Below are 16,962 nucleotides of genomic sequence, written 5' to 3'. Positions count from 1 at the left end.
ATCAACAAGAGACACCTACTGAGAGACGCCTAAAGACTGCAAGTTGTAATCTGCCAAGGTTTCCATGGCAAGCATTTCAGGATACCCGACTCTCCCAAAAATTGCACTCCGAAGGAAGATGTCAAAAACCATATGAAGGAAGATGTCAGAAACCATATAACTTCGGACAAAAATTTTCTTGAAAGCTCCTTGGGTGTGCGGCTTGATAGCTATAGACATCAACATCTGCATGGCACTCCTTTTAAGAAAAGCACTAACTCGAAACAAATGTTGGATCCTTCTCTTGCAAGTGATCTTTATGGCGTATGCTCTGTAAGACATGAGCGGTGAAGAGAGGAGCGTGTCCGATACGCGATGAAGTAAGAGTGGCAGTGGCTAATAAGTCCGAGGTTGGAGCACGAAGCTAAAATTTCCAGTGAGCTTTGGAAGTGCGATCTTGCTCTGTCTGCTCTTTGGTAGGACCGGTATGCTTTCAAAAAAGCACACGCCTGATGCTCTGATACCACTGTCACAAGACGGGCACCAATAGAAAAGAACAGACAAAACAGACTTTTAGCACTTCAATAACAACTGAACTGAGAGAGAGAGAGAGAGAGAGAGAGAGACGACACGCGACATGGAGTGGTGGAATTCCACCCAGAGAGTATTGGCCCCAAACCTTGACGCCCCTTTCGGTATTTCTTTGAATCATCAAAGTACAAGCCGATACTCTATCCTCTGCACCTTCGTCCAGAAGCATGCCAGAGAATGAGTCCTAGCCTCATATTTAAAGGCCCTTGGCTTGAAAAGCAATTACAGTGAGAAGCTTCAAACTCAAAAGCAACAGGCCCAAAAGCTGGCGCTGAAAATCAGCCAACGCAAATCACGGATATCCGTACAGTTATGCCACGTCAACAGTCAACGGAAAACGCGAGAATCCATACAATTCTGCCACGTCAGCAATCAGCGAGAAATACGGAATTCCGTAAAGCTGCCACATCAGCATGTCAGCACAAATTGCGGGCGTCCCTACAATCTGCCGCTTTTGCTTCTTCACTTAGGGTTTAGGCCCCTTGGCCGTGATCTGAAGGTTGGCTCTGTTCTTCACTGACTTGAAACGTCGGCAGTTTGTGACAGAAGGTATAACAAAGAGGTAAGAAATATTAAGGTTCAACAAAAGACAGGTCAACAACACACCAAAAAGGGCTTAAATACACAATTGAAAACAAATGGAACTCCAGCATTACATGACAAACAAAAGATTCTAAAGGCCTACATCCCTAAAATAATAGCCATTATTCATACAATTCATTGCCTTGTACCATGGATGAAGCTACCAGAAAGCAACAAATTTCTAACCTTGTCAATAGCTTTTGCATGTCCTTCCTCTGCCATTTTTGGAAAAACTCCTCCATACTGGGTTAACATTTCTGCCTTCACTCAATCAAGTACGCGGTCTTAAGTCGCAATGCAACAGTAATATCAGCCAAAAATAAATAAATCAAGTTTTGAAAAGCTCTCACCTGCGACGACACAACTTCACTAACGATTTGGCCATCGCCTCTAACCTAAGACAGAAAAGGCCACATAACATTTTTGAGGAGCTGTAATTTCAAGGTAATTCTAAAATAAACAAGATCTCCTGAAGAAACTTGACCAAAAAGAGAGTATGATAGTGGAATGTGTAATAATAAATGAAACACAAACCTGTTAGTATTTACACTAGTGTACCGAGTGCAAAACTGATGTGTGATTGCAAGACTGACATCATGATCGTCTCAGAAGCTTAATATTCTCTCGACTCCAGAATAAATGGTCTCATGACCAATGGTGATAGCTACAGCTTTACCATCACTTGAGAATCATGGCTCACTGTGTATTGTTCTTTGTCAATGTGCCTTATCATCGCCTCTCAAGACACCCATGATGCAGATTTTCATAATGATATATTTTGGATGAAGTGTGAGAGCATAAGTGCACCCATTATAGGGCATGCTGATTCTAGTGAGAACACCTTATTTCTGCGTGACTTCTATTCTCGTTACAAACAGCAGTTAGATATTGTTAAATTCAAAGTCAAGGCTTTCTATCTATTTGAAAATTGGATTTTTGACATGTTTCTTTGCATATGAATGTCCCTCCTCTCTCTATGGTTCATCATACATGCTCTCTCTCTTTCTTTTTTTTTTTTAAGCATCTTCTACAAAATACACATCTCAAGAGCACAATCCCCAAGATAAAATATGCAATGATCCCGATAACAAAAACTATACAAAGAAATACACCAAGGGCACCACGTGCCGACACTTGGACTGCTCAAAAAGTACTAAAACAACTGCTTTCAGAACTGACCAAAAGCTTTTAAAGTCATCTGCTTTTGTAACTTTTCGTTAAAAAATCCAACATCCAAAAGCCACGTCATCACCCTCATACAGATGCCACATCATCAATCCGGATTGCACACCGTGTCTTACAGCATGAAATCCGCTGCAATTTTTGGGCTGCCACGCAAGCTCTCATTTGGCTCTTGGAACCAGGGTGTAGCCTTACTAAAGGGCGGTAAACATTAGCTTTCACCAGGAGATAAACCGTCTAACTTTCCCTGTACTTTATGACACAAAGTAACTTCACAAATAAGCATGTAGGTGGAATTCACCACTTCAAAACAGTTCACAACTTGGTAGCTAGAGTGCTCCCAAGTAGACAGACACCATGTTGGCCACAAAGGTTGGTACCCCTTTCGGTCTTTATTCATATTGCAATTGAGAAAACCTGTAAAGTTCTACCAGTTGTCCCACCTTTATCAGGCTGAAATTCCCCTACTCTAGCCCAATTTCGGCAGTGTAACAGTAGTAGAAGTCTCCACGGACAAAAACCCAAGTAAACGAGGTTTCCCACGCACTTTAGAGCACTTTTATAAAACTGGCGATAAATTACAGCACGCTGAATTCTCTGTTTTTGGCCTCTAAAATGCAACAAAACACCTGCCCCCAGCTTCCCTGAAGCTCCTAAGATATTTAGGCATCAAAAGTGACCAAAACCCTAAACCTGCAAGAAATTACAGCATGCTAATTCTCTGTTTTTGGCTCTGATTCACATGTCGATCGCTCATGTGGGTAGCCCTCAAGCTCCCACACCTGTAGGGCTACTTGTCCTTTAATTTAGACGAGATTTCTCACGAGAAATCTCTCTAAATCGTCTTGTTAGCACGTGTACATGCTTTGAATTAGTGATTAGCTGATTCGGTACCTATGCAAGAGGCTCTTGCCTCCGCAACCGAGCATAACATCCCTACAATTATACATAACAGATGAAGGATCCTTTGAGCTTCGCATCACGAATATGTATTCAAAAGAGGAGAGAGATGCACGAGAGCGGAATCATCATGCTACATAAGACAAAGGAGAAGCCAAGCTTTTTATTCAAGCTTTGAACCTGCTCTACTCAACTTTGGGCGCTCCCTCTTGCTGATATGTCCTGCAGGTTGCTCCCAAGCTGCCAAGTGTCCACTTCGCCCATTTTGTGTTTAATTTTCTAGTACCCACCAACTTATGAAGTCTCGCCAAGGGGCCTAAATGACTTTAACTGAGACTAGCCACCCTTTTACTACTCAGATTTCATTGGCGATCAGCCCAACCATCTAGTGGCTTCCTCCCACGGGTGAAACTCTTGGCCAACAACTGTTTCACACTTGCCATGCAATGTCCAGGCATTTGTGATTTCAAAAAGAGGGTCCCAAAAATGAGATAAAAATCAAGGAAAGGAAGCCAACAAATAAGGTTAGTGTTTGTCACCGTCTCGTGACATACCCCCTCTTGACATCGCAAACATCCTTGATTGCATGCCTAGTATACATGCCACAGGATGATTTAGTGTGATTAGCACCCTTTTATCATAGCATGTATCTGCAAAAAAGATTATGAATTATATGTACAAATGATTATTGAAACCTTCATATTTTTTTCATTTCCGTCTATCATAGAAGTGAGCATTATATCTTTAACATTTGTCAAGCAATGTACACTTCTATTGCACTGAATCCATATGTACATGAGAAGTGCTAGCTCCAACGTCACCGCTCTTTTGAGCGCGTTGAGTTGGGGAATACTTGGGCTATAAACCAAAAGCTTCAAGGTAAAGTTGCAATACACTCTAACAGTCCACTCTCTTCCATCCACATAAGTAGATAGTTCTTGAACTTCACCAAATGACGTCTTGCAACTTTTCCCTTAACTTTTTTTTCCTTAGTGCCAAAATTTGCTCAGTATCAAGATATCATTAGTTCCTCAACTTCAGGTTGATCTTTATCTAGCATATCTTCCGGCACATCTCCCACAAAAGGTCTTAGAAGACTCACATGAAACGCATTATAAATCTTCCAACTATCGGGCAATTTCAGCATGTGTGCAACATCGCTAATCTTGTCGATTACTTGAAAAGGCCCATAGTAGCGCATGTTGAGCTTAGGAAACAACCTCTCCTTACCCTTCATCTTCTTTAATCTTGCCTTTTCAAACTGTAGTAGAACCCAATCACCAGGTGAAAACAAGAGTTGATGCGATAACGATCAGCAGCACTTTTCTGCTTTGCCCGAATCTTCTCCAAGGAAAGCTTAATTTTCTTATACTTTTCATCCATATTTTCTACATATTGATGTGCTTCAAAAATATTATCTTTTGTGTCGAAAATGGGAAAAACCTTTTAGCCACCCCCAACCATTTCAAAGGGTGCCTTGTCTGTTGACAAATGCATTGTATTGTTGTATGCATACTCAATAGCCCTACAACTTCAGGTCACTTTTGCCATGACATATACACCTAGATTGTGTACCTGACAAGTATCTCAGAATGCATTTCACAGCTTCCCAATGTGCTTTGCCGGGATTGGACATGTATCTACTAACAACTCCCACCGCATGGGCAATGTCAGGACGAGTGGCAACCATAGCATACATAAGAGAACCACAAGCTGATGCATAAGGGATTCCCTTCATAGCATTCACTACCACGTCATCCTTTGGGCAATCGGCTTTGCTAAGTTTTGTGTGTGGAGGTAAAGGTACTCCAAGTGACTTAGCTTCAGCTATGTTAAACCTGTCAAGTACTTTAGCAATGTACTTTTCTTGAGATAAGAAGAGCAATTTCAGCTTTCTCTCTCTCTTGATTCTCATGCCCAAGATGTGCTCAGCATCACCTAAATCCTTCATTGCAAAAGCTGAATTCAGCTGACGTTTAAGAGCATCAATGGTAGACTTATGCTTCCCAGCAATCAACATATCATCTACATATAGCACAAGGATTATAGGACTTCCATCATTATCCTTCTTTGTATACAAACAATGATCTGAATGGCTGCGATTAAAGCCTTGAGACAACATAAAAGTATCAAACTTTTTGTACCACTGACGTGATGACTGCCTCAAACCATACAGTGCCCTTCTTAGTTTGTATACAAGTTCCTTTCTATCAGGAACTACAAAACCCTCAGGTTGCTTCATGTAGATATCTTCATCAATGTCACCATGAAGAAAAGTTGTTTTTACATCCATTTGATTCAATTCTAAGTCAAGCACTGCAGCGAGAGCAAAAAGGACACGCAATGTCGTAAGCTTTACAACAGGAGAAAAGATCTCTTGAAAGTCAATCCCCTCTTTCTGTGCATATCCTTTGGCAACTAACCTTGCTTTATACTTGGGCTTTCCATCAACACATTTGACCTTGTAAACCCATTTGTTAGGAAGAGCCTTTCTTCCTTTAGGCAATGGCACAAGACCCCAAGTATTGTTTGCATGCAAAGATTTGATTTCCTCTTGCATCGCAAGCTCCCACTTACTGCTTAACTCACATGATTTTGCCTCTTTATATGTAAGAGGCTCTCCCTCATCTGTCAACATAACATGATGCAAAGAGAGGTCAAAACGCTGTATCAACCTTCTGACACGAGTAGACCTGCGTACCCAATGATCTACATTCTCAAGCACAGGTTCTACATCAGGAGGCAACTCATTTTCAGCATGCTCATGTTGCTTAAAATCATTTTCAGCCATGACAGGTGGCTGTCCATCCTCATTTGGAGCATCTAAATCATGTCCTACCTCTTCTGGCTCAAGGTTAACCGGCTGATTATCAATTTCAGCTTGCGGTAATGCATCCTGAGGCTCTTTTTCAACATCAATAGGTGGCAAGAGAGGCTGAAATTTGACCGATTTCTTGTCAATTTCAGAAGATTTAGCATTTTTCAACAATTTAGCCTCATTGAACACTACATCTCGGCTGCGTAATACTCTCTTAAACTGAGGCAACCATATCCTGTAGCCCATTTCACCCTCTTCCCCATAACCTAGGAAGAGTCCTTGGATGGACTTGGCATCTAGCTTTGTCCTCAAGTCATTAAGAACATGGACAAAAGCCTCACAGCCAAACACTCTCAAATGATCATAAGAGGCAGGATTGCCAGACCAAACCTCCTCTGGAATGTCATTTTTCAGCGTACTGTTAGGAGAGCGATTGCATACATGAACTACAGTTTTCAAAGCCTCTCCCCAAAACCCATAAGGGAGATTAGCCGTGGACAACATGCAACGCACTCTCTCACATAAAGTACGGTTATACCTCTCAGCCACACCATTAGAAGATGGATTATAAGGGGCTGTCAACTCCCTTTTAATCCCATATTCTTCGCAATAACGCTGAAATTCAGCAGACGTGTACTCCCCCCCATTGTCAGATCTCAGACATTTAAGCTTACTACCCTTTTGCGTGCTCACAAAAGCATGAAACCTCTTAAATGCATTAAATGTCTCACTCTTATTCTTTAACAAATATGCCCAGCCTTTCCTAGTGCAATTATCAGTGAATGTAACAAAGTATGATGCACCACCAAAAGACTTAACAGGCATTGAACATACATCGGAGTGAATTAAATCAAGAGCATTAGCTTTGCGCCAGACACCAGAATAATAAGAAGACTTCTTTTGTTTACCATACAAACAGTCATTACAAAAATCTAACTTGGTGCCCTTTACATCAACCCTCTTCAAAGAGGAGAGCACATCAAGTCCCTTCTGGCTCATATGGCCAAGTCTTTTGTGCCACAACTCCAAATGAGAAGCAACTTCGGCCACTGCAAGAAACTTGCCAGGCAAAGCTTTGCCATATAAATAGTACAATGTACCACTCTTGCATCCTTTGACAATGAGCATTGATCCCTTAAGCAACTTCCATGAACCCCCAGCAAAAATGGTTGTATAACCCTGTGCATCCATCTCGCCAACAGACAATAGACTCTTCTTGATGCCTGGTACATACCTTACATCTTTAAGCATAAACTCTTGGCCATTGTTTAATGCCAAGCGCACAGTGCCCATTCCTTCAATGTCACAAGCATGGTTATCCCCAAGGTAAACCTTGCCATACTTGCCTGCATGATAAGAAGCAAAACACTCCACAGATGGAGTCACATGAAATGAGGCACCCGAGTCTACTATCCAAGACTGTGTAAGACCATCATTTGCACTTAGCAATGCATCAATGACATCTCTACGTGAGATAAGCATGTCTTCTGCATTTGCTACAACAAAAGCTGAGGGGCATGAAGTTGCAACCAAGATCTCCTCACTATCGGATAACTTTGTGATAACCACACTAGAGGATACATTGACAGTCTCTGAATCCTTGGAGGAGGTACCTGCTGATTTTTCCCCTTTCTTATCCTCTGTCTTCTTCTTCTCTTGTGATTCCTTCTTTCTTTCCTGCTCTTTCTTGAAATACCTGCAATCTGGCTTCTTATGGCCTTTTCTGCCACACTGGTAACAAGTCACATCCTTATCCCTAGACTTGCTTTTGCTCTTGTTTTGAGTCTTGGTACCTGTATTTTGCTTCTGACTTCTGCCTCTCGCATTGTAAGCAGAACTGCCACCTTCCCCACCACTAGACTTGCGTCTAATTTCCTCATTTAAGATGGAGCATCGCACTCCATCATATGTGAGGTTGGGGCTATTACTCAAAGAAACCACAAGCATTTCCCAAGAGTCTGGCAAAGTCATCAACAAAAATATGGCTTTCAACTTGTCATCAAAAGGTTGAAGCCCAGTATCCTGTAGATGACTCATAACACTGGTGAAAGCACTTAAGTGCTCAGAAGCCGACTTGGCTTCGTCAAGCATCATGTTCACCAGTTTGCGCATCAAATGCACCTGATTCACAGGGGTGGCATTCTCATAAGTGGCCTTCAACTTATGCCAAATTGCATGTGCACTGTCCAAGCCCTTTATGTCCACCAGAATGTCATCGGTCACAACCATTTTGATGTAGGCCTTTGCCCTCTTGTTGAGCTTTGCCCAATCCTCATCCGGCATATCCTCAGGCTTTACAGCCAAAAGGGCGTCCTCACAATCCTTGAGGAACAAAATCCCCTGCATCCTGTCCTGCCATAGGTCGAAACCTATACCATCAAATCGCTTGATTTTCATCAAGCTCTTGGCATCAAACGACGAGGAAGTAGAGGCCATTTGCACGGATAAAAAATGCAGCAGAAAGTGTCTACACAAAATCTGAAAATTTCCAGTGATCACAATGTACCACACGTTGCATACAATGTGCTGAAAATTTCAGCAATTAACAAGTATCCCCAATGCGTACTTGCATAAACCCACAAAAGGCGTACATAAACGTCAATTTGTGTACATAAAAACAGTCCAATTCTGAATTTTCTGCAAATTTACTGTTTTGGCGCATCAATTTGCATCAAATGGACCTGTTTTGAGTGGGAAAAGCAAGGGGCATTCACGGGAATCGATTTAGAACACCTGCGGTTTTGCTGTTTTGACCTGTAATTTTCTGGTTTTTACCTGTTTTGACCTAATTTCAACCTGTTTTAGGCTGTTTTGGGAACCCTAATCACCCTAGGTGACACCGGAAGCAAGTGGCTTCGCAATGAAAGCGAAAATTTGACGTGAGAGAAGCCTTTTGCTTGCTGTCCAGCCACCTGCGCAAAGCTTCTGAAACCCTAATCTCGCTCTGATACCAGTTGTTGAGCACGCGGCGGTGTGTACAAGTGAAAGAGCACGCGAGGAAGTGCAGTGTGTGTGCAAAGAGGGGTGGCGAAAGCCAACAGGAGAGGAAGCGCTAGCAGAAGAAGAGGGAGAGAGCTCACGTTTTTGGGAAAAACTCAATAAGTGAGTTTTGGGTTTTCCCACTTTTATTATAAGTGACCTTTAAAAAATGTGTCCAGGTTCATATTGAACCTGGACAAAGTATAAAAATGTACAAAAAGGGGTTATTTAGGCCTTTAACCCAACAGTGTGCATACTCAAGCAAGGTAAATATTGTTCCCACTTGCCCTTATCATCTCACGCATAGCATTTAAGCAGATCTAGGATATTAGAATTGGGCTCTTCCCACTATCCATCAGTTCGTGCATGAAATGAAGATGAAAACTTAAGCGTAGTGCCCATGTTTTCAAACAAACCTCTCCAAAACAGACTGGTCATGCAAAGATCACGATCATACAATTGACTCCAGCATACCATGGTTTTAAACACATTGTACATGAACAATTGTGCCATCTGATCAGATTTTATCTTCTTCCTAACAGAAATAAAATGGGTCTCTTTGTTGAACATACAAACAATGATTCATATACCATCATTCCCTATCTGCGTTCTTGGAAGATCAAAGATAAAATCCATAGCAATACTTTCCCATGGCTTATCTGGAATAGGCAATGGTTGTAGCAACCCTTGTGCCTTTTGCCTGTCAAACTTGACCTTTTGGCAAATTACGCATGCTCGTACAAAGGCATTCACATCTCTCCTCAAAGTAGGCCAATACAAGAATGTCTCGATCGGTTTCACTGTTGCATCCATACCACGATGCCCTGCATATGGTGGAACATGACTTTCTACCATAACCTTAAGTCGCGATGGCCTCGTGACACATAGTGTGCCATGCATCATTATAAACCCATCCCTCAATGGTTGTAGCAACACTTGTGTCTTTTGCCTGTGCAACTTGACCTTTTGGCAAATTACGCATGCTCGTACAAAGGCATCCACATCTCTCTTCAAAGTAGGCCAATACAAGAATGTCTCAATCGCTTTCACTGTTGCATCCATAACACGATGCCCTGCATATAGTGGGACATGACTTTCTGCCATAACCTCATGTCGCAATGGCCTCGTGACACATAGTCGACCATGCATCACCATAAACCCATGCTCATGGCGTTGTCCATCTAACGACTGTTCAACGATCCTTGCAACATTTTCATCATTAGCACATTGTTCCTTTATATCATCAAGCTCATGATGATAAGGAATTGACACAGCTAAAATTTGTGGCTTTCTTGACAATGCATCACCCACAACATTCCTTTTGCCTTCCATATGCACAATCTGAAAGTGGAACATAGACACAATGTTTGTCCATCGCATATGCTTTTCAAATAACTTTGATTGTGTCAAGAAGTATTGCAAGGTCTGATGATCTGTTTATACAACAAAATCACCACCTAGCAAATAGTGTTTCCAACTTGAAAGTGCATGAGTCACAGCCAGTAGCTCTTTCTCATAGACTTGCATAGTCTTTTCTGGCCCTTGCAGGAATCAGTTGTCATAGGCTACTACCCGACCATCTTGCATTAACACCGCACTAATACTATTGCCACAGGCATCACACTGGACCACAAATGACTTCCTAAGATCTGACAAGACAATTATTGGATCCGAAGTCATCTTTTGCTTCAAGAGATTAAAAGTTGAAATCTCTTTTTGAGTCCATTCGAAAATGACCTCTTTCTTTTGTAAAGCATGTAAGGGTGAAGCAATCTCGGTAAAATTCCAGATGAACCTTCTGTAATAGGAACATAATCCTATGCTCCTCTTCATTCTTCGAAGAGACTATCATGTGATCAAAGAATGTGCCCCACAGACTTCAATGTGGACGGAAAATCCTATCCATCATCCTATTAAACGTAGCAGGAGCATTTGTTAGACCAATAGGTATCACTAAGAACTCAAATAGACTAAATGTCGTTCTAAACGCAATCTTGTGCACATCCTCTGGCCTGATACGAATCTGATGGCTTCCACTCTTAAGATCTATCCTGCAGAAAATTGCCACACCCTCTAAGCGATCAAGAATATCATCAATCCTTCGAATAGGAAATATGTTCTTGATGGTATTATTATCCAAACGCATGGTAATCAATACACATGCACCAAGAGCCATCTTTCTTTTGCACTAAGAGCCTTGGAGAGCAAAAGGGTGAAGACCTAGGCTGAATCGGCCCTTTTTCTAACAGTTCCTCTACTTGGCTCATAATCTCTTTCGGCTGGGCTGCAATAACCCTGTAGGGAGGTCTATTTGGTGGGCTACAACCTAATACGAAATCTATCGCATGATCCTCGACCCTCTACGGTGGCAACTAGGATAGTAATGAATCAGAGAAACAGTCACTAAACTCTCCCAAAAATGTTGACCTTTCTTCATCTAACAAATATAAATTTGACTGACAATTATTCCAAACACCACATGCAAAAATCAAGTACGCAAAAAGATGATTTTTAATTACAGAAGTGATAGCAGGAGCTGATACAATAGGGACAGACTCTCCTTTTAGCTTTACATCCAAGATGTGAGTTTTTCCCCTATCTTGCAAGGTGATCTTTTTGTTGAAGACATCTAGCACTCCATGTATAGGGACATCCATGGGATTCCTAGCTAAGCATCACACCCTTCCAAAGGCATGATATAAAACTCTTATGTGTTCACAAACGATTGAATAGACACAGCTTTCTAATGATGGGAGTTACACACTCAGAATGTCCTAGACATGCCAAACCTGCTTCAGCTATGTACCCCATCTCTTCTGCTTTAAAGACCAGCTTGATAGCCAGCTCTAGTGAGATAAAGTTTGCCTTTGCACCTGGATCAAAGAAAATAAGCGTTGTTTGATCTCTAACTTTACCCCACGCTCTGCATAGCTCACTCGCATCAAAAGTTGACCTATCCCACGCCATAACAAGCACTAAAACGGCCGTGGGTTTGGGCTTCTTTCCTTTCTTGTCCTCTTTGTCATATCAGTCAACTGGCCTCTTCTTATTTGAACAGAACCTGCAACAAAGTGACCAGGATGCTCGCAAATAACACATTTACCCTGGGCCATTAAAGCCTTCTTTTCCACAAAGGACTTACGCACAAAGGCTTTTTCTATTTCTTAGCCTATCCTCCATAAGTCTCGGTTTAGTCTTTAGCTTTCTCTGCTTTTCCTGAGCCCTGGGAAGCTTCAGGAGTCCCTTTTGCAAAGGGCTTCTTTGATAAATTTTTCTTTGACTCGCCCCCTTTTACGTTGCCCTGGAATCCCATTGTCTTCTCCTTTCAACGAGGCATTACCAATGTTGGCAACCTCCACTAGTTGAGTAAGGGTGGCCACTATGTTCTTTGTACAGTAATTCTTGAGTTCTTTAGGCAACCCACAACAATACTTCTCTATCCGCTCTGTCAATGGCACAAAACTGTAGGAAGTTACTGGAAGCAGCGCTTTACAAGACTTCTAATTGTACTCCTCTAAGTATTTGCAGCTAGCCACATTGAGTTGGTGCCAATCTATCATAACATCAACTTCAAACTCATTTGATAGCCATGGAGATGCAAACATTAGTTTGAAGTAAACCCAAGTGGTTGGTGCCTGTCCTTGCATTAACAAAGTGCCTGTCCACCATGAATGCGCATTTCCTTTCAAGAAAGCGGAAGCTTTCTGAACCTTCAAAGCCTCTATAAAATCCCCCCCTGCATATGCAGTATCAAACACTTGGAGGAACGTAAAATCCTTCTTCTTGTCTTCAAAACTACTCAAAGTGTCAAACTTCACAGCTGCACCACCTTCTTTGTATGGTTTCAACTTGTCAAGCATTGTCAAAATTATCATAGGATTGGAAAAACTAGCTATATCAAAATTGCCTTGTGGCACCCCAAACTGGCGCTGAGTACTCTAAAACCCTGGCTGTAAGCCAATATTACCATACACGCCCCCAAACATTGTTCCTGGAATATACTGCTAATTTCCAGGTGCATAACCAGCCATGCTTTGAAACACAGATCCACCTCCAAAAATCCAGGATGTATGTTTAAGGGCTATTACTTAGGAGGATTACTTTTTGACATATGTATGAACCTTAGTCTAGTATGGTGACTTTTCGAATCTTGAGAAGTTAGAAGGTTGTTTTGGTTGTTCATGTGAAGAAGATTATGCAGTTACGTAGCGTGATGGTGTTAGGCGGATTTACGGTGTAGCAATGGCCGAATTTTGAATGTTAGATGCAGTTTGTCAAACTGTCTGTCTTATTCTCTCTATGTATTCCTGGTTCTAAGTATGAATAAGTGCAGCAATGTTCAGTTTGAAGTGTGTGTGTCTCTGAAGCAATGTATATGCAGTAGGCAAGTACTCATGGTTGTCAAAGTAGAAGTCACACACCGTTGTCAGATCGGGTGACAAACTGCTCGGCCGAGTAACCATTATACACTGACGATCATGGTGCTTATGACGGGTGTTCATGGTCGAGTTCGCTCTCTCCTGTGGGATTGACGAGTGCCGAGAAGATTGTCGAGCAACAGCTATGATGACGATTAAGGTGACTATCAAGAAGGTAAGGTTTACAATAAAGAGAAGATGAACAGACTCAAGAAGAAGGCGAAGGGTTTGCGAAGCCAAAAGAGGAAGATGATCAGAATACAAGGAGAAATCTGATTTGCAGCGATGGAATCTGATTTGTAACCACAAGGTAACTTTCTATAGCAACGTTTTCAAGAAGACTCAAAGTATCATCAACTTAAAATATTTCAATCGGTTTAAGCAGCCAATTAAATGAACTTTGCAGATCCCAATTCCGGGGCTCTCCGTTTCGCAAATTTAATGAGTCTTGGATTGGTGTGGTGCACTTTTCTTGAGGGCTGAATATGATTGTTGTATTTTAATGACATGATCATAATGGGAGTTAAAAAGAAGAAGAAGAATTGCGAGATTTGCATGAGTAGGAAGCATCAGGTGGATGATTGTCCATGTGCAGTTGATGAGTGTTTGAAGGGAGATGCATGTAGGAAATGGTGTCTGGTTGATCTATGCACAAAATTTCATAAAATAATCCGTACAGTGCATAAAGTGGATAAAGCATCAAATTGGGGGGAAATAAAGAATGCATTACAAAGGTTAGCTAATTTTGAGGATGACTTGGAGAATGCATATGAATGGTTGGATAATCATAGAAGGGACATGTGAAAGTCATGTTCAAGTAGAAAAAGCATTGGACAGTTACAAAAAGAGAGACATCTAAGGACGACTTCGAGGGGGAGTCAACTGATGATGATATCTGAATTGGCATGGAGTTTGAAAGTCACCAAGTGGGAGTCACAAAGATGGAGGAGAAGGAAGTGCAAAAGAAGCTTGGCCAAGAGAGCCTCAAAGAGCCCTTAGCTACTCCTAACCTACCACTAGAGTATGCTCAAGCATTGACTATGGAATCTCTACCAAACATATCCACTCGGGAGGATTTGCAGTCGGACGATGTTGCGGAATAGATACATGAACCCCAAAACAGATTTTGAAATCAGGAATCCAATGCGTTGAATGAACCTTAGAGGAGTTTACATATGCTGATTTTGTGTGCAGATTCAAGCAAAAGTCATTTTATTGTGTCTGATATTGCGGTTTGTCAGGAGAACTCTGAGAAGTCATCTGATAAATCGACGAAAGGAGATGAAGATCATAATTCAATTCAAAAGTCAGAAGTCAATCACAAGCCTAAGATGAAGGAGGATTCCGAATTTTCAGAAGGGGAGGTTACACCAAAGGAGGCAGTCACTAGAGCTGAGTTCTTGTATGATAAGTTGATGGAGAAGGTTTCACGAGTTAAAGAGGATGATTTGCAAGATTTGAACCTGGGGATCTAAAGTCAACCCAAAAGTTGTCAAAGTCAATGTCAACATAGACAATAGACTTAAGGAGGATCTTAAGCAATTGTTGCAAGAGTTCATTGATGTATTCGCTTGGGATCCGGGAGTGTATAAACATCAGATCAATTTGAAGGAGGTGTTTGACTACACCAAAGAGCTTTGGACCAAGCTACAGGACTGTTTCAAGAGCATTTGGAAATGCCCATCAACAAATACAAAGCATAGTTCGAGGCTCCAAGAGAGCATACAGTCAAGGCAGAGAATGTTAAGTTAAAGGCAAGGGTTGCAGAATTGGAAATGCAAGTGGAAGTAAATTAGAGGATGATTTTGCAAAATTTGAAAGAAGAGGATGTTCTGATGGCATTTATGCTGATTTTGTTTTATCTTTGCACGATTCTTTTCCTATCTAGTTTACGGATAAGGAATTGTGGGTCCGGGGTCAGCCTTTGGCTCAAGCCACCGAGCTATTGCAAGTGTTTAAGGGCTATTACTTAGGAGGATTACTTTTTGACATATGTATGAACCTTAGTCTAGTATGGTGACTTTTCGAATCTTGAGAAGTTAGAAGGTCGTTTTGGTTGTTCATGTGAAAAAGATTATACAATTAGGTAGAGTGATGGTGTTGGGCGAATTTACTGTATAGCAATGGCGGAATTCTGAATGTTAGATGCAGTTTGTTAGACTATCTGTCTTATTCTCTCTATGTATTCCTTGTTCTGAGTATGAATCAAGTGCAGCAATGTTCAGTTTGACGTGTGTGTGTCTTTGAAGCGATGTATGTGCAGTAGGCAAGTACTCATGGTTGTCAAGGTAGAAGTCACACACCGTTGTCAGATCGGGTCACAAACTGCTCCGTTGAGTAACAATTATACAATGTAACGTAGGTGGTGAAAATACCTAATGCATAGCTTGAAAGGTAGTTCCCTCCCCATTTAGACCAACATTTGGACGCTCAAAGGTGGCTGGCTGAACTGATATAGCCTGAGGAATTGGCGTCCTAGCCACCTGTTCATGGACAAAAGGGGTTTGCCTTGGAGCCTCAAGTGACTCCGCAACATGTGAATGCTCCCTGTCCTGCTCGGTCACATTTTGGTCTTGTCCATGAGCCTCAACAAGTTCTACTAGATAAGAATGTTGTCTTACCTGTTGTGACACTCCTGGGACTTGTAGACACTCCAGATATTTCTCGTGAGAAATCTCGTCTAGATCGTCTTGTTAGTGCGTGCACCTGCTTTGAATCAGTGATTAGCTTATTTGGTACCTGTGCAAGAGGCTCTTGTGTAAGGTGCAGCGGAATTGAATATTGAACTTTGCTCAAGATAAGTGCTCCGAACTGTGCTCAAGGGTTCCTTTTTCTTACGTAAGGGAGAGCCTTCCATTTCTTTAGTGAGAGAGTGCAAATGATCACAAACAAAGTGGTAAACACTGTGAATGAAGGTGTTGAGACTGAGAGATAGAGAGAGAAGAATACGACACCAGAATGTTGTCAAACCCTCCTCCAAGGGTCCCACTCTCTATGGCAAGAGAGGTCTATGCTATTGATTGCACAAATCTCGTACAATGGTCTAAATGCAATGGACTTGCCAACGATGTCGACGATGATGAGGACGACGACGAGACGGGCTGAAAACTGAAAATGATAGGGACTGAAATCTGCAAATCTTGCATTTGCTGAATTCTGACTCTATGTCGGTGACGACGGCGATGACGACGACGCGACGAAAACTGAAAACGCTACTGCTAGGGATGGTTCTGTCGCCGGGAATCTGCAAAACGCTGATGTAGATCTGCAATTGCAAAAACGCTAGGCTGATCTGTGGTCTGCAAAAACACCAGGGCTGATCTGCTGTCTGCAAAACGCCAGGGCTGATCTCATGAAAAACGTTAGGCTGATCCTGAGCCAAAACGCTGGTCTTGCTGAGAAGGTGCACTGTGAGTGGTTTGACTCCTGCTGCCTCTTCTGCCAGATAATGCTAGCGCTAGTTTTCTTATATAGTCACTTATCAAAATTGCCCTACCGAGTTTCCCAACAAAG

At 41.9% G+C, this 16,962-nt stretch overlaps 1 protein-coding gene across 1 annotated transcript in view; it reads right to left on the bottom strand.

Annotated features, from left to right (window-relative positions):
- Nucleotides 1–16,962, bottom strand: part of GCP1 (glycoprotease 1) — a 122,509-nt gene that overhangs the window by 72,348 nt on the left and 33,199 nt on the right. The window contains exons 2-3 of the mRNA XM_086524874.1: nt 1,503–1,547; nt 1,339–1,413 (exon numbers count right to left, since the gene is read on the bottom strand). Coding sequence (XP_086381000.1) covers nt 1,339–1,413; nt 1,503–1,547 — 120 coding nt within the window. The remainder of the gene's footprint in view (nt 1–1,338; nt 1,414–1,502; nt 1,548–16,962) is intronic.

The sequence above is a fragment of the Adiantum capillus-veneris genome, chromosome 12 (genome assembly GCF_014529385.1).
Source record: "Adiantum capillus-veneris isolate H3 chromosome 12, ASM1452938v2, whole genome shotgun sequence".
Taxonomy (NCBI): Eukaryota; Viridiplantae; Streptophyta; class Polypodiopsida; order Polypodiales; family Pteridaceae; genus Adiantum; species Adiantum capillus-veneris.
Note: the sequence above shows the minus strand (reverse complement) of the source record. Positions and strands in the feature narration are given on the sequence as shown.